Source organism: Lates calcarifer, linkage group LG3 (assembly GCF_001640805.2).
Source record: "Lates calcarifer isolate ASB-BC8 linkage group LG3, TLL_Latcal_v3, whole genome shotgun sequence".
NCBI lineage: Eukaryota > Metazoa > Chordata > Actinopteri > Centropomidae > Lates > Lates calcarifer.
Window position 1 is genome coordinate 20,974,577 of NC_066835.1, and position 21,659 is coordinate 20,996,235.

The following is a 21,659-nucleotide window of genomic DNA, read 5'->3' on the forward strand; positions in this document are numbered from 1 at the left end:
TGCAAGGACGCAACACAGTGCTTCAAGGTTTCTCAAGCTGCAAAACTCTCCTCTGTGGAGGCTAACTACCATCGATCACCTGCAGACTGTACACTCACAGCTTCCACTGCCCAGTGTTTTGATGGTTAATATAACTGTTAATATTGTTGCCTATATCTGATATATATTTAATCATTTGCTCTATGTATGTGACTCATCACAACAAATGCTGATGTTTCCCTGTGGCTCGACTTGTACCTTTGAATAGAGGGAGGGATTTTTCATCGTTATGAGAGTGACTCTGAACTGCTGCCAGCCTGCTCACCTCTGTAACCTTGCTTCTTATTTGCTGCTACAGATCAAAGCGTGGGAAGAGGCAGAGATGGACAAGCCGATGGAAATCGATGAGATACGAGTAGACCCTTCCCCTTTCCAGCTGGTTGAGAGAACATCATTACACAAGGCAAGTGGGGAAAGACAAAGATAAACAGGCATCACAGAGGTCAGCAGATAAATCCCAGTGTAACAGCATTTTGAGAACACTTTGCTTCCTTACTGTAATTTACATTCTGTGAATGAAGGAATTCAAGGCAAGATCTACTGTGAGAAGGGTTTTACTGAGACATCAAGCCAAGGCAAGTTTATTTATATTTATAAAGCAGTTAGGTAGAGAGAGGATGTTTCTTTTGATGGTAAAAAATAGTTTTATTGGTTTAAAATTTTAATGGCCCTGTTGAGTTTTCTTGCAAATAAACAGATTTTTGTTTACATTCAGTATTTCTCGCCAAAACGTGTCCTATACACCTCTGAGGCCTTTCTCTTAAAACATTTCCAGATACTCAGGAAATAAAAAACATTGCTTGATTGGACTGTTGCACCAAAACTTCATAGGATATATTTGACGTTCACTCACAAAACAGACTTCTGAAAAAAAATTAAATTCTCGAATATCAAAATTATTTAAAAACTAATTTTTCTTCCTAGTTTCATTTATTCAGTGGTAAAACTGTCAAACTGGAAATTTACCAACAGATGCATTGTGTTTTGTTACATTAACCCTTGTTGAAACCAGGCACTTCTTTATTTAGCAGGTTGTTGTTGGGAACCCCTGTAGTGAGAACATAACACCTATATCAAAACCTGCTGTACTCTCATCAGCTGGTTCACTGTTCTGACAAAAAAGTCCCAACAGCATAAAGTTCACAGTTCAACCACAGAATCAGAATCATCTGCTTTTTTTCTGAATCAAGTGTCAATTCTTATTCATCCAAAAAAAGGAAAAAAAGTCATTTATTGTAAAATTACTTAATTTAAAAAAGGTAAATATCTCAAATGAACATTCTGAGGAAAAATTGTCAGTTTCTTTCATTTTCATTCAAATTTATTATTCATTACCTCATAAATTGCATGAAATTACTTAGATGGGTAGCCTGGAGTTGATTTTATTGCACAGTGTAAATTCAGTATGGACAAGAGTTTGTTTTTTGTCATGGGTATTATTCAAGCTAAGAAATATATAAATGGAGTTCAGCACCTTGAGCAGTCTTCAAGTCTTTTGTTCATGTTCCCACATTCAGCTCTTTATGTTGTTTACTTCTGTAACATCTCATTCAGCTGGGGATGTGGATAACCTTGACAGAGGGGTAATGACACATGAAAAACACTCTGTGGAGACTGGGATTTATTCACACAGTGTCGTCTGACTAAATGGAGATAGACAGAGTGATGTTTAATGTTTTTTTGCACAGAATCTTATTTACTGTAGTCAGGAGGCGGAGGGGTTGTTACATAAACACCCAAATGTCTCTGCGTGGGAGTTGTGGCTGTTGAATCTAGATGAAGAAAGTTTTCATTTATTGTCAGTCATTGTGAGGCAAACTTCCATTTAAGTAAACAAAAGAAGCATTCACATTGTACTCACAATTCATTTACATCTGTACAAACACTGCCTTGCTCAAGGACAACTCCTCAATAGTTGCTCAGGGAGAGGAGATTGCTCAGACTGGCTGATATTTTATTTCATATTCACTGTGTGAGCAGGAGAGCAAACACTTTGTGTTTATTGATACAAAGACTGTAAGAGCATCATGGATGGACTGTACTTATATAAATGGACTGTACTTATATAGCGCTTTTCTAGTCTTTTCGACCACTCAAAGCGCTTCACCCCATTCACACACATTCACACACCGATGTGAAACACACACATCGGAGGCAATTTGGGGTTCAGTATCTTGCCCAAGGATACTTCGGCATGCAGACTGGAGGAGCCGGGAATCGAACCACCGACCTTCTGATTGGTGGACGACTGCTCTACCTCCTAAGCCACAGCCGCCCAACATCTGTTGCTCAAACATGTTAGTGTTTGAGCAACAGATGTTGTACATTCCACATGAATCATAAATGTTTTTACTCATTAACCTACCCAAACTAATAACCAGCATCTTCTCTAACCTCTAGTCTACTGCTGTCCTCCAGGTGTTCAAGTGTGACGATGGAAATGTGGTATGTTTAAGATGAAAGTTTTGATATTTTCAGCAGTAGCAGAGGTAAGATTTTCTGGTCCAAAGTGCTGGAATGCAGAAATGTTCAGAGTTCTGTATGTAGCTTTAGGTTATTTTACTGAAACACTGTAATCTACTGCTTTAAGAAACCTCACATGGAGCATAGCTTGTTTATTGGGAAAGACCAAAAGATAATCTGCAACAGTTTTGATAATTCAGCCTCTAAAATATAATCGTGGTGTTCTGGGTTCTTTACTGTGATTAACTGAATACCTTGGGTTTTTGACTGTTTCTCAAAAATTTTATTCACCAAACAATTAAATAAGAAAGTAATTGGCAAAAGTAATTGGTAAAATGGTGATTTAACTATGTTTTGTATATTCTTTGGTAGTAATTTGTTATTGTTTGTGAGCGTCTTAGAATATCTGAGCAATTTTATTGTCTACAATGTTACAATATAAGACAGTCTGAAGGTTCTTGAGAATCACTTTTACAGTTCTCTTCTGTAGACGGAACATTTTTAAAGTATAAATTTTACATGCATTTCCCCAAACCTCTACACAGCAGGTGATGTATGGGACATTAATTTAGCAGCACAGAATCTACAGTGCAGTCTCAGGTAGAAGTTGCAATTGATTTTAATGGTTTAGATTCAAGGTTTGTTATCAATGACACAAAAATTTCATCTGATTTACTCTTTTAATTTCTACCCCAGGTATTTCTATTTCAACCTCTCTGTGACACAGTCACATCCTTTTTATGACACGTGAAGGTGATCCCAGATTTGCAGGATACTGAAGCGTGTAATCACCATTATCGTTATTTTTTGTCATCTTTGTAATTTTATTCTCATGATAATAATATCCAGAATATTCTGCTTATTCATGTGCAAAAGGGGCCTTGTGATTGAGGTGTGCTGATGCATACAAAGAGCTCATCCAAAGTGTGACCTTAGCCACAGTATGAAGCAGAATACTTTGTACATGGAAACGCACTCCAGGACATTTTCTTTCTGTGGTTCACCTGGAGCCTCGAGCCAGTTTGCTTTCATCTCTCTGTCTGTGTGACATTGTGTCTAGACAGAGCTGACAGAGAAGCACAGCCTGTAAATTGTCTGAAGTCATAGACAGATGTAAAAAAGGCCGTCCTGCTCCAAGAGGTAAAAGTTTGTCGTAATTTGACGCATGACCTTTTCGCTCTCTCTCTTACTCCCCGCAGACTCACACCTTATTCTCACTGCTGGGGCTAAGTCATGCTTATGTGACCAGTATTGGCAAACTGGTGGGTGTGGTGGCACTGAAGGAGGTGAGAAACTTAATTTCTGCCTGAGTCAGTTTATTTTTTTCACAATCTCAAACCAAAAGCTAAGCAGTAAATTCATTACATTCCCACTGATCTAAGTCCAAAAAAGCCTTCCTCTCTTTTTAATACACTCAACTTTGGGAGGTCTTCCCTCGTCTGTCTTGACTTGGGGAAAGTAAAAAAACAATTGGTTTTTGCTCCTGATTTGCTCTGAGTTTCATGAAGCTTTTTGAATTATGTATGAGTATTTTGTTAGCGTAATCAATATCCTCTGTATGTTTCAGGCTTTCTTTGATTTGCTTCATTCCTTCTGTCTTTGCTTGTTATTGTTTCTGTTTCCTCCTCTTGTGTCACTCCTTCATCCCTTAACCTCATCATCTTTTCTATATTTGTTTATCTATCCCTTCATCCCCATGTTTTTCTTGAAAACCACCCTCTCTCACTTTTTATCCATTTCTTTCTTTCTTCCCTCTTACTGCACCCCTGTCCTTGTCTTCTATTTCTGTTTTTTCACTCAATCTTTTTACTCCACCCTTTCGTCTCTTCGTTCTTCCCTTCCACCTCCATCCCCTTCCAGCTCCAGAAAGCCATCGAAGGCTCCACCCGCTCCGGCGTTCGGCTTCGTCCTCCTCTTGCCAGCTTTCGTGACATTAGCAACCACAACTCTGTCTCTAAACCTCCACCCTCTTCTCCTGCTGCTCCTTCCTCTCCGACCTCCACTTCCCCTCCCTCAGCTCTGACTGCTCCACAGCCTCCCTCCTCCTCTCCACCTCACCACCACCACCACCATCATCACCACCATCACTATGAGAATGAGACAGAGGTGTGGATCGAGGGCGTGACGAGGGAGGTGGAGGAGAGCAGCAGCAGCAGCAGCACCAGCAGCAGCACAGGAGCATGCACCTCAACCAGTAGGAGTTTCCGCTACAACAGCAACCTTACCCTCCCTCCATCCTCCACTCCTCCCCCAGTCCCTCCTTCTTCCACTCCACCTCCTTCTCCTTCCTCCCCCTCCATCCCTCTCTCCACCCTGAGGCCCCTACAGGGACTATTTGATGGGGGTGAAGACAGTGACGATGAGCCAATGGTTTAGATTAAACAAGAGTGATGGTTCTGTTTTTTATAATGAAAAACTTTTTTAAATGGTGTGAGTTTTTCCTTCTGTTCTTAACTTGTTGCTCTGGTCTTTGGACACCCATTTACCTCTTTTTATCCCACTGTTACTGATTCTGTCTGCTCATTTCATAGACCCTTACCTAGTTAAAACACATCCCTTTTCTTCTCTCTGCCCTCCCCATCCTCTCTGTCTTTCCTTAATAAGCTCTGTATGTGTACATTTTTTGATACTTGTCCTGCCTCACCTTCTCCTCATTTTCTGTTTCATTGTTTTTCACATTTAAAGTCTCAGGGGTTCAACCAATATGGGTTAAACTCTAGACTGAGGTTGCTGCTGGTATCCACTGTTCTTAATCTTTACGCCAAAGAATTGACTGTTTTCTCCAGGATTATTTTCTTGTCAGGGGGTAGTAGCAGTCAAAACAGCATTAAAGACAATTATAGCACACCAAAACTCAAAACAATAAACAAATAATTTCATTGTTATTGGCTTTATACCCACCAGTCTTAGGGTATACATTATATTACATATTTTATCACTTAGTGATCAGAACATGACAAACATTTGCCAAACAGAGGAACATTTCACAGATCTGAGGTAGAAAAATTATTAAAATGATTAAATCTAACCTAACTAATCTGAAACTACCTTGTGCTATGCATACCTCTATTTCTATAACACAGTTGGCAGTTTGTGACTCATTTCTGTGCATGCTATGTAAGCATGGAAATTAATTATGTGAAACATTTATTGATAATTTGTGATATTTCTATTAAGGATAAATGATATCATCATTGTATATCACAATCTAATTACAACAGTTATATTGCTTTATAGTTTTGTATTGCATTATAATTTTGTATTGCGATAATTATTGCTACTGTTTTAGTACCCAGCCCTATGTGTGATGTATAATACCTCTATTATTTGTTCCTCTTTGAATTTGGATTGATTCCACACAGCTCTGTGTCACAGTTTTCCAGCACAACATTAGTTTGTGTGTTTATTAATATAATATGCTGTGTTGAAGAGTAATACAAACCTGTGCAGCCCAAACTAAAGGTGAACCCAGTGAATCTCTGCACAGTAGTTCTGCATTAACTGCTCGTTTATGTGTCTCTAAAAAAGGTTTTTATCAGATGAGAGCAGGGGCTATTGATTTTCTTCCCTCTTTTTTAACTGGCAACAGACCATCTGGATAGCAGTAGACTAATGGAGCTGCTCAGTCCACTGTGGAAGATTGGCCAAAGCCCCAAAACGACCTCCAAATTGTGTGCTGACCTTGTGGATGCAGCCTCAGAGCTCATCTCATCACGGTTAAGTTGATAGATGGTGTAGCTAAAGGCGGCTGATGACAGTCAAACCCCACTGCATAGATCCTGGAGAATTTTTTTTCAGTTCCCCTAACAAGGATGCCTTCCAGATATAGCAAAAATCAGTCATGAGTACTTAATTTAGACTTATGATGAAGATGTTGTTGCACAAAGAAAGGCAGCAAATACACATCAGCAGAAGCTTTTATTTTCTAAAATGTGACGTGTGTCATCCTGGAAAAGGATTCTTCAGTTGTTTTGTGGCTGTGTCTTATTGTTAAAGCAACAGGTAGAGTTCAACCGAACAAAGTCAAAGTCTTTGAAACTAATAGCTCTTAACCATAACCAACCATATCAGTTGATGTAGAGCTGGAAAACTGAAACAATTACCTAAAAGAGACTTAAAGTCAGAGAGGTTGGGTTTTATTTTGTGCCTTGTTCAGCACTACAAGTGACATTAATGGAAGATCATAAATGGAAGTGCCTCACCCTCTTAAAGTCAGTTACTGCTAATGATGCCGTACATAGTTTAATCTGGAGAGCTGCTCTGTGACTACCTTAATAATTGAATTCATACGTTGTTGAACTCTTATCACTCCATCTCCTCTTATACTCTTTATCTCCTCATCATCCCCAGGACTCAGTTTCTCAGGTGCTGCTTTAAAAGTCTTTAAACCTGCAGATTGAACAAAAGGTTTTTTCTTTATGTCTGTGTGAATTAAAATGTGTGTCTTTTTCTTAAGGGGGAGGGGGGCGGCGGGTGCGGGTAAGTCTGTGATGGTCTAAGTGCTGATTTGTTTTGTCTGTCTGCGGTTGTGGTTATTATGTATTTATTTATTTATCTAGTAGACTCAAATGTTATCTAAAAATTTATAAAACTGTGAAGAATGTAGCTAAATAAAGTTTTATTAAGTGAAATGCTTTAACTGTTTGCCCTCATGTTTTTGAATTTGACCTTTATTTATCCAGGTCAGGCTCAGTGTAAAGGCAGACCAGGACTTGTTAACTGCAGGCAGAAAGAAAAGTTCTTCTTTTACTCAACCTCCTGGACCAAGAACTGAACTCAGTCAAGGTAGGGTAGAAATATATGATGATACTTTAATTTTTTTTTTTCATTAGAAATAATGCCATATTACTGAAAATATGTTCAGTTTTCCCACGGGTGACAATAACACAGAATAAAAACTGTTTACTCTAGATATTATATATTTGACTTTAATTTTTATATATGAAAATAAACTTGAATTTCAGTGCTCCGTAGTCTCAGGTATACAAATGTCGTTGCAGGCAAAGTTTCATCAGACTGGCTGAGATCATTTTTAAATTACTGTGGTTTCATATCTGCTCTGATTACATAAGATAGATGTAGCATGAAATTGGCTTCAGTAATAATTTTATGTTCACTTTCTTTGTGACAATTGTACATAATCATTAAAGTTATAAATCAAAAGCACATTTAATTGCTTGTCATCTAAAACTGACCTTTATTTTGATGGGTGACAGGATTTTCATATCCACCTGTGGTTTCATACCTTAATTGCTTTTTATCTCATCATTTTTAAAGAGTAGGTGGTGTTTCCTCTGGTTATCTGTCATTTTAGACATTTAGTGCTCTTTTGCAGACCATTGTGCAGTGAGGGATTTTAAAAATAATGGTTATCTCATTTTATAAGAAAACTTTTTATTATCTGGGTGATGAGGTAATTATTCAGCATGACTGACATCCCAGAAACACTGTAGTAAATTTCACTTCTCAAAAAGTCCCTCATTTTGTACAGTGAGGTGTCATTTATTTTGAACACTAGATCCTCGGACGTGATCTGAGTGTGTCTTGCGTGTTTGGACATTTGATTTACAGGATGAGATCTCTGAGCAACAAGAGGACGAACAGAGGACAGATGATTATCGCAACGACTGAGGGCATCGAGGTCTCGATCACTGGACTGTAAGAGTGAATCGTCCTCCAGCAGCTGTAGCTAGAGACTTTTAGAGGAGATGATGTAAAACGTAATGTCACAGTAATGCTAGATTCCTTTTTATGTGTCTTATTGATATTGTTGATACTCATATTGGTCCTTTTTTTTCCTCCATGATTTGAATTCACCACTACACAGAACTCCACTTTACATAATCACGTGAAGTCACTGAAGCATGTTGCTTTAAAGGACGTCTTTATTTATCAAGCTGGATTTTGTTGTTTAAGTAGCATTAATAAAAAAACAAAAACACACCGTTAGCCACTGACTTTGTAAAACGAAAACACAACAGCCAAACACACAAAAGCCTCAATAAGAAGTCAGAAGAATAATAGCACTTCAATGGACAAGGGCATTTCTTTGCCTCCAGACAATGATGAAGTCTTACCGAGGCCCGGTGTAATGAATGGGGCTGTTGTTGGAACAGTTAAAGTGTTTTAGTGGAATTGATGACTACAAGAAAACTATTACAGCTCTGTGAAGGAAACCTCTGACCTTCACACTGCAGCTTTAGGACCTGTTTGAATTATTGAGGTGTGTGGGTGTTTTTGTTTTTTTTTTCTTGGCCACTGTTTGACTGTCAAGACGTGGTTAGAAGAAATAAGCCCAGGTATGTAGAATGGTTGTGATGGCAGAGGGTGGGCTGGGGAGCGCATTATCTCAACAAACATATGTGTGTTTTAAATCTGTGAGAGATCGATGAGTGACCTTCACTATGAGGTCATTTCTGGTTTTCCGTCACTTCTTAAAAAGGTTGCTTTCTGGGTTAAGATGTGGTCTTGGGGTTAAGGTTAGGTATGTTGGGGGCTAGCCAACACTTCAGTCTTAGTCATCAGAAGACCAGCAGCACAAATGCATGTGTGTGTGCCTTTGCAATACATGGTGGAACAGAACAGCACCAAGAAGAGTCTGTTTCCCAGAATATATGTATTTTACACACAAACAAAGCTACATTCATACAAACATACATACATACTATACATACATACAGTCTTACATTCATACAAATACATATCAGTTTATTGGATTTTTATTTATTTTATTATAAAAAGCAATTTGATATATTATTACTTTGTATACTGTGTTATACTGTGTTAGGGCTAGGTCACTGTTAAAAAGCATGCACTTTCTTTTGGTTGTGTCCAGATCATGTGTTTGCAAATAACTCCCAGTGCATGTCACTCACTCTGAGTATCAGATTGGACCAGGTTCACAGCATCCGAACAGCTCACCCAGGGCTCAGGCAAGCTGTCAGTCAAACTGAAACACATTTAGCAAATCAGACAGCTCCCTGACCAGGTACATTTTCTGGTGACACACGCATACTTCTGGTGCACTCTGAGTTATTTGCAAATACTGTTTGACCCAAGTCTGGTTGTGTCCATGTTTATTGTATTGCACTGATTTTTTTTTTTAACTAGGCCCTTTCTTCTTCTTGTCCTACCTTCTCTCTTTTTTTCTGAATTTCACGTCCATCCGTTTGCCCACTGTTCGGCTTTCAGCCCTGGTTCTTTGATCCACTTGGTCCAAACATTTCTTTAATCCATCTTACACTCACTCAGCTTGTTTCAGCAGTCACTGAATTCAAGTCTTCCACCTGCCTCAAATGTCATTTGTTCATTGTCACTTAATGTAATATTCCACATTTTCCTGTGGTAATTTATGGGGCTTCTTGGCATTTAGTTTGAGTACATTACATCCCACGTTTCCATCTGAAAAAGTCCTCTCCTATTTCCTCTGACTCAAAGTGGGTAAATAGTTGGGAAGGGGAAGGGGTTGGGATAATAGCTTGATTGGTTATTGGAGTATTTATTTCCTGTTTTTGTCTGTTTGTGACCATATGATTCAGTTGGTTGCAACAACAACAATGGAGCCCTCCTCCGTCTCTTCGTCCTTCTCCTCCAGCGATTGGACGACGCAGGGCGTGACGTCAAACGGTATCCTCTCCGCGATGGATTCAGTGGTCTGTGCTGGCAGTCCTGGGCTTGAACCTCTGGTCGATGGGGCCTCCTCCCTCAGTGGGGACGGGGTCAAAGAGCATGGCTCAGGCTCTAAGGTTAATGTTACCTCTTCTACCTGTTAAGACAGGAAGTGAAGTGTTTCAGTTGTTCCAGTTGAAAGTGGACTTGGTATACAGTGATTTATGATCAAAAGTTTGAGCAAAGAATTCCTGGAAGTAACTCACCTTTGTCAGCTCCTCTTCTTCCTCTTCATGCTGCTCAGGGATGCCTTCAGACTCGGGCTCTGGCTCCTCCCCAACTGTCTCCACCACTCCTCCAACCATTTCAGCCATCTGTCCACTCAACTGCCCAACGATCTCCACCTGCAACCAGTTAAGTTTACTGATTCATTGCTCGCTGTATTCTGTTGCACCGCTGACATTTAACATGTATTTAATCACCGAGTGACATCAGTCCTTCATTTCCAGTATATCCTAGCAACAGACAACAGAAAGAAGAAAAAAACGACAAATACAAGGAGAAGTAGAAAGAAGAATATGAGCTCTCCAGTGCCGATGTCAGTGTGGCTTCCCTGTGCAGGACATCAGAGAGAAAAGGTGGGTAGATATAACAGACACAGGTGCTGAATCCAAATGCCCAGAGTTGTAAACTTGCGGACTTTACAGCATGCTTCTCTGAAGACCAGGCAGATTTAAGGATATCCGTTGTCAGAATTCATCAGATCCACTACGAGCTGTCATGCAGACTTTTGGCAGAGCTCCATGCAGACTTTCAGCCTGTCTCCTACCTTTTCGACTTCCCTGGCAGTTTTTCCTCATCATTCACTGCACTATAGATGTGTGCTAATTATCCCTGCTGATATAAACAAAGCCAGACCCAGAGGACAAAAAAATGACAGATATCAGTGCCAGGCATGACGAAAAACGGCAAACGGTGCAGATTATAAACAAGAACTTGACTCTTCACCTTTGAAGACATGTGCCTGACAGACGGGATCGAACAACATAAACCTTAGCTTCCTACAATAGCAAGAGAGTATTAAATGCATAATAAGACATGCTGTCACGGTCATGATGACTGTGCTGTTTTACTCATTCTTGAACAATGACTAAAGGGAAATGCCTGTCATGTTTTCCTTGTGACTGTATTTGCAGTCATGTGCCCCCTGTGCCCTTGCAAACTCTCATAGCTGTTCTGTCCGACTACATCAAACCATCATCTCATCCGCAAAGTCTGTAATCCGACCATTTGGATTCAGCAAACGAGTGCTTACCTGGTGAGCCTCGACCTGCGCAGCTCCCCACAGGTCAGCTAGCCGAGGGTGGGTGGGAGGCCCGAGGCTGTGGATGGTACTGTTGGGAGTGGCTTGGAGGGAATGGGAGGCACTGTGTAGCCTGTGCTCCATAGACTGTAGGCAGAGAGAGAGGAAACAAGAGAAGGAAAGAGAATTAATGAGGAGTTACTGTAAAATAAGCTTAATGTATTTGCAAGTGGTTGATCAATACTAATGACTCAACAGTTACTTGGCCTGTGGCTACATTTATTGGTTTTACAACTTTTGTTTTTCCCTGGAATGAAAATATCGCCACCCACCAGAGATTTAAAACAACCCCCACAGCTCCTGACATTTTCAGCTGCTCATTAATGGACAACAATGCTACGGTGAGCTGCTGCTTCACAGTGCATTTCAGCTGAGTTTTAAAAGCCTCATCATGCTGAAACAAATGACGAAGCAGTTTTATTCTTCCAGCATTTGACAGACTTTTGTAGGAGGAGGATATTTTTGCCATTTTATCTTCCTATTAGTTACTAATAATGATCTGCATCTACTTTTCATATCCCTTCAATTTGTGAGTCAGGGCTGGTGCTGCAGGGAACAGTAGGGAAATATCTCAGCCTCTTATGCATTGACTGATGCTCTGAAAATTGACTGACTGATTGAAAGGCTTTATTATAAATGTAATGTAATATATTCCATGGAGGGAAGCCAAATGATACACACAGTAAACCTAACAAGCTCATTTCCATTCAGGTCTCAGATCAGTACACCTTTTTTAAGACACAGTCCCCAACCTTTTCAGGTTATTATTTCATAACCCTCAGTTATTTAATGAGCTCTGAGAATGTACCAATGCAACACCAGCCATCAGAGCTGAAAAAAGTCTTCGGGTGTCACAGTTCATCATGGCTCACTTCGTTAGCAGAAAACCTCCCAGCAGCTGAGAGCTGAAAGTCAACAGCTGATTCCTAAAAGCTGCACAGCCTGCACTTCCAGACAGTTTAAAGGAAGTGAAGCCTGTCGTTTAAACTGCTCTGATTTCCTTCCATCAATAGTTAGTTAAGTAAATGCATCTTTTCAGTATGTTTGTAATGAACCAACAACAAAGACCGACTGCTGGAAACTACTACTATTATAGATGATGTTCTTTCACAACTAAACTGAATTGACTGATGGACGAATTGTAATGCCACCCAAATAAGGTGAAAATAAATAGTTACTTTTACTGAACATATTTCACCTCAGATTATAGAATACATGCCTTTAAATGTAATTTGGATTATTTCAGCTGCTTCAACAGACATTATTATTGCATGCATCAGTGTGAATGAGAGTGTCATTCACACAATACTGCTGCTCCTAAAGTTGACTGCACCCAAGAAAACATTAGGCTTCTTATCCTGTCTTATTCAAGTCAAATGATTCTGTAGATTCTATAACATACAGCAGAAGCAAATGTTGCTGATAGACCTGATGTTGTTAACTCTCTGTTGACAGTTTGAGTCATCAGTACCAGTACATAAATGTCCACAGTGGCAGTACTGCTGACCTGTTGTTGTTGGTACTGCAGAAGCTGCTGCTGGTAGTGGTGAAGCTGCTGGAGCTGTTGGAGTTGGCTCTGCTGCTGCAGGGTGAGTTGAGCCTGGTGCTGCTGAAGGTAACTACTTACCGTCCCCTCGTATCCCTCACCAGGTGTACCACCTGCTCCATTGCTGCCACCTGAAACAACCATGAAACACTTAGTGCCTAGTGCCCAGATACACTGACTAGTGCTTTGAGAGCTAGACAAGATTTAATCCTCACCAGCAGCCATGATGTAGGAGCCTGCGGCAGGCGAGGCCACGCCCGAGGGCTGGCTGGTTATTGGGTCCCAGGCATCAGAGGACGACAGGCAGTAGAGGCCTTGTGAGACGTAGGTGTGAGGCCAGACATCCGCAGAGGAGTGGTGCAGCACCTGATCTGTACAGGGAAAGGCAGACATGTGGGAGGCATAAGGGGGAGGTAAAAATGAAAAAGAGAAGAAAACAAGTTTGAAAACTTCGTAGGAACAGCGAGAGAGAGCCAGAGATTCCTACAAGCATCTGTTTTAGCGCCACAGTAAAACCAAAAAGGGCATTGTAGTCATGGCTACAGCTACAAGAGAATGGAATGAAATTCTGCAGATGAATTTTAAGGATTGGATGAGAAAGGGTCTGAGGCAGAATCAAGTACAAATTAATCTTGTTTGTTTTTTTGTTTTTAAATAGAGGTCTGTATGAACAGCTTTGTTGAGACAGAAAGACACTATACAGAAGATGCCTTAGTTCAACCTCAGACACTGAACTGTTCATTTAGTCATAAGTAGCGTAATTTAAAAGCCATAAAGCCATACACAGGGATAAACCTGATCTCATTCAAAAGTAACAAACTGTAATAACTTCAATAGGAGTATGATTAGCCTATCTGCAGCACTGTTGTTATTATAGAGCAGACCCATGAAGGGGGGGTGGGCTGAGCACTCAAACACTGAGGAGAAACATCCCCTCAGTCCTAATGCTGATATTAAGTAGCTTTTTAATCATTGTGCTCTTTGCCTGTGTGTCTGTGTGTGTGTGTGTGTGTACTGTACATGTGTGTTGGTGTTGCATGCTAGATAAAGCACAGAGCAGAGCCCATATGGTGCTGTTAATGAGTCCTTGTGCTAACCTACAGGGTCCCTCAGGGTTTGGGCAGCGCTCTGCTCTGCTAAACACCAGCGAGAACTAAAAAAGAAACAGTTTACAGTGCTACTCTGTGTACGAGTGGAAATGGCAAACAAGTCCATGTTTCAATTGGATTTTGTCTCATTTTTGAGTAGCCAGGAAAAGGCAAAGTAATAGCCAACAAATTGTTGCTTTGTTTTGATTTTTATGAAGCTATCTGGCTGTTCCCTGTGAGGTTAGATGGGGTTTCCTAATCTTGCCTGAGAAAATTGCTCTCTTCCATTCCTTTCTCTCTGTTTTATCATCCTATGTACAACTAAACTAAACAGACTTCTTACCACCTGAGGCTCAAACCACAAATCAGGATCTGAGTTTGTTTCCCCAAACTGTTTTTGTTTTATTCAACCAAGTGTAAAGTGAAATCCTCTTAACTTCACTTTCCATGCATTTCATTTCATCCTTATTTGAATACAGCTTGCTCTTTTAGATGTTGGGTAAAATCTCTTACACAAGCACACATGACACTCCATCAGAATGTGTTCTGATATTTCAGAAATGACAGGCTGTCATCTGGATTTGTCATTTGGAGGTTTTTTGAGTAAGTGCCCAGTAGCTGTGAAAGGCAGAAATGTGCAGCTGTGTGACTGCCCTCCAAAAGTCCTTTACAGCTGGTTGGTAGAATAACTGACGTGGCTGTTTTTACTTTCCAGTGGGGCTCTAATTTTCCCAAACTCTGCATCTACGCACAACAGTAAGCTCAAGCGCTGGATATAAAGTCCAAAGACATATGACGGAGTGTGAGTGCTCGTATACTTGGCAATATTTGGGGTCTGGTAGTAATGCTGCTTTGGTATTTTTGAACCTGGGCCTCCTTCCTTTGACTGTACATTTATAACAAAGAATCCAGCCAAATACTGCAACAGTGATCCTTGTAGTCAAGCCTTTTGCAGAAAGCTTTAAAGTGCAGTACCTCTGCTGGTGATGCTCTCCTGGTTGACCTCACTAAGGTGAGCAACACTGCCCTGGTTGGAGCCAGCTCCCATACTCTCCCCGTCCATCGAGTTCCAGCCAAACAGAGTCGCCTCAGAGATTGCAAACTGCTGCATGATGCCTGAGGGTAGAGGAAGAGTAGTATCAATGCCAGCTGAGATGCAGCAGTACTGATATTAGCAACAGCACCATGTAACAATAAGAATATCCAATACCAATAATAAGAACATCCCTTAACTCATTGAAACCCAATTAGAGATACAGTGAATAAAACAAATCCCAGTCCCAACTTTGCTAACACTTACAGAAGTTAATTAGTAATAAAACAAAGAGGAGGCAACAATAGTCATTAACATGGAGAAACAGGAGATTGTGGCAGGGATGGGGGAGTGAGGGAGAATAGAGTGTTTATTCCAAGCAGGAAATCTGTAAATGTTGCAGACAAATAAATGGGTGTAAATTACAGACAAAAAATTATTCATTTAACTCGGCTAGACGTACCAGATGGGCCATAACCAATTAGATTTTCCAAACTTTAGAGAAGTGGGTAGCAGAGAATAATATACAAAAAAAAGATTTTTGATGTGATAAATCTTTGTTGGCTTGTCCATTTTTGGGACACTTTGAAATGTTACTGCCTCAACATGACCAGGGCTTGTTGTATTTAAGACTCCTCTGACAGTCTAGCACCTGTTCATTCAGTACCCAGATGGCCACTCACCTGCAGCAAAGCGGGCCTCCTTCTCGCCATCACTAAGGTCGCTGTAAGCGTCGTTCTCCATCCTCCTCTCTTTTTCCCTTTGCAGGTTGGTGTGTCCCGCCCCTCCCAGCGGCCCCGCTGATGGTTTGCCCCAGCTCTGCCACTCAATCATGTGAGCGACGCGACCCTGGGCCATGGCGGTGGGCTTGGTCACTTTGTCCTTCATGGAGCGAGTCACCCCTACAACAGGTATGGGGGGAGCAGGAGGAGCAGACCAGCAACATACACACAACACACACACGCACACAACACACACCAGACACACACAAACACTGTCAAAACTACTTCTGGCCTCTGTCGTTGACTACACCTCCAACTGAGGCTCAGGGGGGAGGTAGAATGATAATGTTGTGGGAAAACAGGTTAATTCATGAAATTACTGTATGATTGATAATGTCAGTGGGGTAATAAATGCATTGGTATGGATGAACTCTGGATGTTGTTCTCTGACCGGTTATGAGATTATGACAACAATCTGGAAGCTACTTTGAATTATTACTGAATAAGAATATATTCAGTAGTCTGACGAGCATCAGAATGAGTCTGCCTGTTGTTGCACTAAAATTTGTTCTGGGAATTATACTGCTTAAATCCAAATTTACCACTGTCAAAAGCAGCAGTTTTCATTTTTTAAAATATTTGTTTATCCAACTTAGATTCACTGAAGCACTGACTGTTCTTTTTAAGCATTAATCTGTTGCTCACATTCACTCCTGGAGGCTGCTCGGTACTACCTCTGTCACATTGGGGGGGTTAAATGCCTTGCTCAAGAGCACAGTGGTGGTAAAAATATTTGCCTGTCTGTTGAACTCATCTGCTTCTGCATCTACCTGTAAATCACTGCTACTTTCAAACTTCTGTCAGCAGAGCTGCGGCCCAGAATGTCTACCATCAACATCAATCTACATTAACCTCATCAAAACCTTTAAGGTTATTTTTTTCAATTATTACTTGTATGCTAATCATCAAAAACGAGTTGAGCAGTCATAACTCACCATCTGCTCATATCAGTCACATCATTATCTGCTGTTTCAGATGATATTAATCTGTCATTGTGTTGAGATTGTTATGAGACAAAACTGAATAGACTACAGGAAGTTATTCTGCTCTTTAACCAAGAAATATATGTTATATATATGTTGAATTAGATGAACTGATGAATTAGCCATATAATAGTGCAGACCTCTGCAAAACCTGCAAATATCTGGGCAGTTGATGGACTGGGGTGAACAGGTCAGAGGATTTAACCATCGTGACAGACTGGACTGGGCTGCCTGTGTGCCTCGTCAGTTTGTTGAATTGAACCGAAAAGGACAATTATGACGACTGAAACGCTGACAAACCCATATTAATAATTAAAGCCATTGCTCATCTCCTGGTAAACAGAATAAATGGGATTCATTAGACTTTACGTAATTAAAACCGTGTTACAGAGACTGAGAGAGGCAGAAGAAAGTAATCCTTGGGTGTAAACAGAACGTTGAGAAGGGTCCACTGGCAAATCTCTGTCCAATTAAGATGCAAATACAAGATTCAAACTAGGGACATATTCACTGAGTCAAAAGCTTGCAGAGGAACTGATCGATAAAAAATTAAATTGAAGTCAAACAGGCATGAATAAACAGAGACAGAGCTTTGGAAATTGCTCCCTGGGTCCAGAGGGCAAGTTACAGGCTGAGATATAAATAGAAACAGTTTTTCCCCTTAGACAAAGAGAGACAATCTCATTTGAAAATCAAACACTCCCTGCAGAGTCTAATTGGGGATGGAAATAGGAATGGAAAGAATGGGGATGAGAGAGGGTGTTGGGGTCTTGTCTATTCAAAGGCTCAAATAATGCTATACACTGTTAAATGATTGATTTTAAAGTGCACACCAGACACAACAGAAATAACACTTCTTTTGCTTTTAACACAAAAACTCTGAGGTGCTACACTTAAACATTACAAAGCACAGAGCACTACAGTTTGAAGCACAAAGCACGAGAGAGCACAGAAGAGGCACCAGCCACTCGTAGTCACGACACTGCACAAAAGAGTCACTACTTCACAGATATCGGGCCACACCACCACCAGCACTGCCACGTTACAGATACACTACATTTCCCAACACACCTGTGGAGATGCTTCAGTAAGTAATTAAAGTAAGTAATCTCACTTACTTTAGTTTCTTTGAAATTAAAGATCTGATTTGATTTCCATCAATGACTCTGCGAAATGTGTCTGTCATTGACGTCTGCTGTTGATATCAATGGAAGAGAGGGGAAAGTAGGGAGTGATATAGGAAGGGGGCACCCACAGGGGCGGCCATGTTGGTTCCAAGCTCCTCCTCCTCCTCTTGCTCTAGAGTGAAGTTGTCTGTTGATGCAAACATTGGTTTACAAAATCTGCCATGTTGTGGCAAAACTTAAAAGATAATTCCTGTTTTATTTCAGTGTGTCAGATGATTCTTCGGCCTGTGAGCAGTGCAGAAACCAAGTGAACGAAGAAGCAGATTGAAGTTTTTATTATTCAAACAAATCTCAAAGGAGTTGTTTAATTGGTTGAGTTAAACCCAAGTGGAGCCCTTGGCATTCTGCTTGGGGTTTACTGGCTTTGTTTGGTTCATACTAAACAAGCAAAGGCGGCTTAATGAAGGGTCTTCTTAACAGCAGTATAGTGTGATCGCTGTGTAAACGGGACTATTAATCCATGAGTTTAAAGGCCTGTAAGATGGCAAAATACAGCACGATTCCCAAGACTATAATAGTATAAGAATGGAACTTACCATTCAAAAGTTCTTCTGTTTCAACAATCAAAGTGTAAACATTCTGCTACTACTGCGCTCACGTTACATCATAATCTACCAGGCACGTGAACATATTTAAAAGGCCTGCACAGATGACACTGCACAATGTTGCAGCCAAGTTCCTTTTGTCTGGACCAACAAGTGGTGTCATTAAAATGAATGTGGGGGCTGCATTTGTTCAGGCAATGCTTAACCCGGAAGAAGGGACTGACTCCACCCTCTTAAGTTTAACTAAACCAGTAGGTCCATCTGCTTTCATCCCTTATCGTCCTCTGAGAAAAGTTTGCGAAAGAAAAAAACTCCATTCTGCAAACTGGAATGAATGGTTTGGTTTCCTTACAACTGAAGTACAGACTTAATGAATGGTGACACTTACACACAGATTTAAATTAAGTTTAATTAGTAGAGAGACTTTGAAGTTGGTTTCTGTTCCACATTTACTCTGATTTATATTGTAGCAGCTCTAAGTAGCTCTTATTGTCTTCTGATTACAATTAAACCAAACCACACATTGATCATTTGGCTGCTGCGTTGCTCTGGCACCAAATAACCATCTGAATAACACAATAGAAGAAACCAAAAATTATCTTTTACAGAACAGGGAAAGGAAGTTTTGCCCCTGTCAGTGCTCAACAACAACTTCATCCTTGACCCTCTGTGGAGCATGTGGAGGCAACATGGGGGCTGTTTTACCATCTAGCAGCACAGACACACACCTGACACACCTGACAGAGAGGACTTAGCCAGAGCACCGATCCCATAGGTGTTGGTGGACTTCCTCTTGAGACGAGGCAGAATGGAAGTAGTGTCCTCCATGGACAACTAAAGAGAGAGGGGAGGTAGGTGAGATGTGGTTGGAGGACAGAGAGTGAAGAGAAGAAGAGTAGAGACAGAAATAGAGGTGGAAGGGGTGGGGGGTGACGAAGATACGATGAAAAGAAAAAATGCAATGTGACAGGAAAAATGGCAAAATAAGAACAGACCAGAGAGAATGAGATGAATGTAAGAAGGAAAATGGAATAAAAGAAATTTGAGGTGAAGAGAGCAGATGATTGAAGTTTCAGAGAATAGTTTGAGAGAGGTAGAAGAAGAGAGGAGGGAGGTTGTAATAGAAGGAATAAGAGAGGACAGTTAATTATTCAAAGACCTTATAAATGGCTTACAGGGATCATTGTCTGAAAAGAAGAGAGTCAGATATACTGTGGATGAAAGGAAAAACTGATGTTTAAGTGGTGATTCAAAAGCAATTTAAATGGACAACAGGGAGCCTTTTGCAAACAGAGCAGGTGGTAATTTGCACAAAATCCTCATGAAAAATGTGATGATACGGAGCAATCACTGATAGATACAGTGTCGTCAGCTTTAAAATGTAAAATTGCTTAAATACAGTAAAAGTTTACCTGGAATTTAAATTGTTAAAGGCTGTGAAAGGTGGAATATAAACAGTGGAAACAACAGTCAAGAGATTTATTTATTCATTAGGGCACGTTTTAGCAGGAGATGTTTACATGATAATGAGAGAATGTGTTGCTTGTTTTGTTCAAGGACACTTCTTCAGGACAGAGACGGCAGTTTAAACCTGTGTCCTCTAGTTAAACAGTGGTTGTCCCTCTCACTCGACCTTCCTTTTGGTCCAAAGTGATTTTTGGACCCTGACACGTCCCATTGTGTCGACTGTTACTGGGGTTACCCATCTCAGATGCCCTCGGTTAACTCAACCCATGGAGCAGAAAAATGGGAGCACTCACGTGAAATACAGGCAGAATTCATGTGAGGTGAAAAACCCATTATAAAGATTACAATGATATTGTGATATAATTTTAGAATTGTGTGATATTTATGATGAGTTTGACCCATTGAACATGTTGTTCCTCTCCAGGACAAACTTAATCAGTGTTTGTTAAACTATTTTTCAAGCAAAAAGAAGAGAATCAGGTTTATAGATATTAAACTAAGACCATGTAGAGCGCACAGACCTGAAAGTTGCTCACGCTTGTGTGATTTCTACTGTACTTCCTGGCACCAGTGCTCATGGCAAACCAAGCGGCAAACTAATGAACACAGAGACAGATCCCAGCTTTTAATGAGGTCCTCCCAACAGCTAATTACAGTGGGAAATGGTAGGAAAAACATGTGGACTGTGTTACACCTGGGGATAGATGTGATGTAATATTTTGAGTTAAAGTGCATTGATTACTGTATAAAGGCAAACTGATATTATCTGCTCCCTCTGTGGTGTGCAAGCAAAGTATCATCTGTGTGTTATCCCGCCTCCTTTTACCTTCTGTGTGCAGTAGTACAGCAGCCAGTGAGTCTGCAGGCATACAGATGAAGCTATTATCCAGCATCATGCATTTCTCCTCTATTAGTCTTATGTCCACTATGGAGCCTGTTCATTCTCAAATGTAATAAACCAGAAGTGATTTTATAACAGACAAACATCCTTCTCAAATTCACTTAGTGCGTTCCAATCTTTCACAGTCATACTAATGTGTAAAACAGGAAAGATTTCAACTATTAGTGCAGAAGCATTGAAGATTTCCCCCAGAGTCCAAACCAGTTAAATATAAGCTACTGTATTAATCTATATTTTTAGATTAGAAACTCAGACAGAATCACTGCAGCTATACAAAGCTTTCTAACCTCTTTTAGCTAATTGTTTTAGTCTCACAGCACATTCACTGAGTGGTTCAGGGTCTGATCACCACAGTTTCCGGCAACAAATACGGTTCAAATTCAGCAAATAAGCTGAGGAAAAGTCACTGTATACACTACCCACGCAGCTCTGAATGCCAGACAGTTTGTCAAGAAGGTTGGACAACTAGCAGCTAAAGAGAAAGATAATGTTCTCAAGACTTGGTTAAATCTAAAATAGAGCTAAAAGGAGTGTGAGTAGTAGAGATTCATTCACCAGGGCAGAAATACAGCTCCATATGATTAATAATGTCGCTGTGCTAGATGCTGTATCTGATGGATGTTTAACCAGCAATTCACCTAAGCTAACAGTGCA

The 21,659-nt window shown here is 40.4% G+C and overlaps 2 protein-coding genes and 1 long non-coding RNA gene across 20 annotated transcripts in view; 2 read left to right on the top strand and 1 right to left on the bottom strand.

The window, feature by feature from the left end:
* Nucleotides 1-10,135, top strand: part of LOC108886967 (chloride channel protein 1) — a 48,644-nt gene extending 38,509 nt beyond the window's left edge. Inside the window, exons 24-28 of one of the 2 annotated variants that reach the window (XM_051068936.1) lie at nt 338-442; nt 3,702-3,788; nt 4,363-4,696; nt 7,185-7,287; nt 10,041-10,135. In XM_051068936.1, the coding sequence (XP_050924893.1) occupies nt 338-442; nt 3,702-3,788; nt 4,363-4,696; nt 7,185-7,276 (618 nt within the window). In that variant the 3' untranslated portion in view covers nt 7,277-7,287; nt 10,041-10,135. Of the gene's footprint in view, nt 1-337; nt 443-3,701; nt 3,789-4,362; nt 7,142-7,184; nt 7,288-10,040 lie in introns of those variants that run through there. The other variant, XM_018682130.2, reaches the window with a different exon arrangement.
* The window catches only part of LOC108886973 (protein FAM131B), a 43,457-nt gene continuing 31,003 nt past the window's right edge, over nt 9,206-21,659 (bottom strand). For 4 of the 6 annotated variants that reach the window (XM_018682146.2, XM_018682142.2, XM_018682145.2 and 1 more), the window contains 8 exons: nt 19,366-19,471; nt 15,824-16,042; nt 15,083-15,223; nt 13,235-13,390; nt 12,981-13,150; nt 11,426-11,560; nt 10,377-10,514; nt 9,206-10,267 (listed from right to left, as the gene is read on the bottom strand). In XM_018682146.2, the coding sequence (XP_018537662.1) occupies nt 10,037-10,267; nt 10,377-10,514; nt 11,426-11,560; nt 12,981-13,150; nt 13,235-13,390; nt 15,083-15,223; nt 15,824-16,042; nt 19,366-19,471 (1,296 nt within the window). In that variant the 3' untranslated portion in view covers nt 9,206-10,036. The remainder of the gene's footprint in view (nt 10,268-10,376; nt 10,515-11,425; nt 11,561-12,980; nt 13,151-13,234; nt 13,391-15,082; nt 15,224-15,823; nt 16,043-19,365; nt 19,472-21,659) is intronic. The other 2 variants (XM_051069000.1, XM_018682144.2) reach the window with 1 other exon arrangement.
* The window catches only part of LOC127140978 (uncharacterized), a 57,879-nt gene continuing 46,733 nt past the window's right edge, over nt 10,514-21,659 (top strand). For 11 of the 12 annotated variants that reach the window (XR_007811544.1, XR_007811504.1, XR_007811561.1 and 8 more), the window contains exons 1-3: nt 10,514-10,748; nt 13,002-13,088; nt 15,909-16,051. This is a non-coding gene — a long non-coding RNA (uncharacterized LOC127140978). The remainder of the gene's footprint in view (nt 10,749-13,001; nt 13,089-15,908; nt 16,052-21,659) is intronic. The other variant, XR_007811510.1, reaches the window with a different exon arrangement.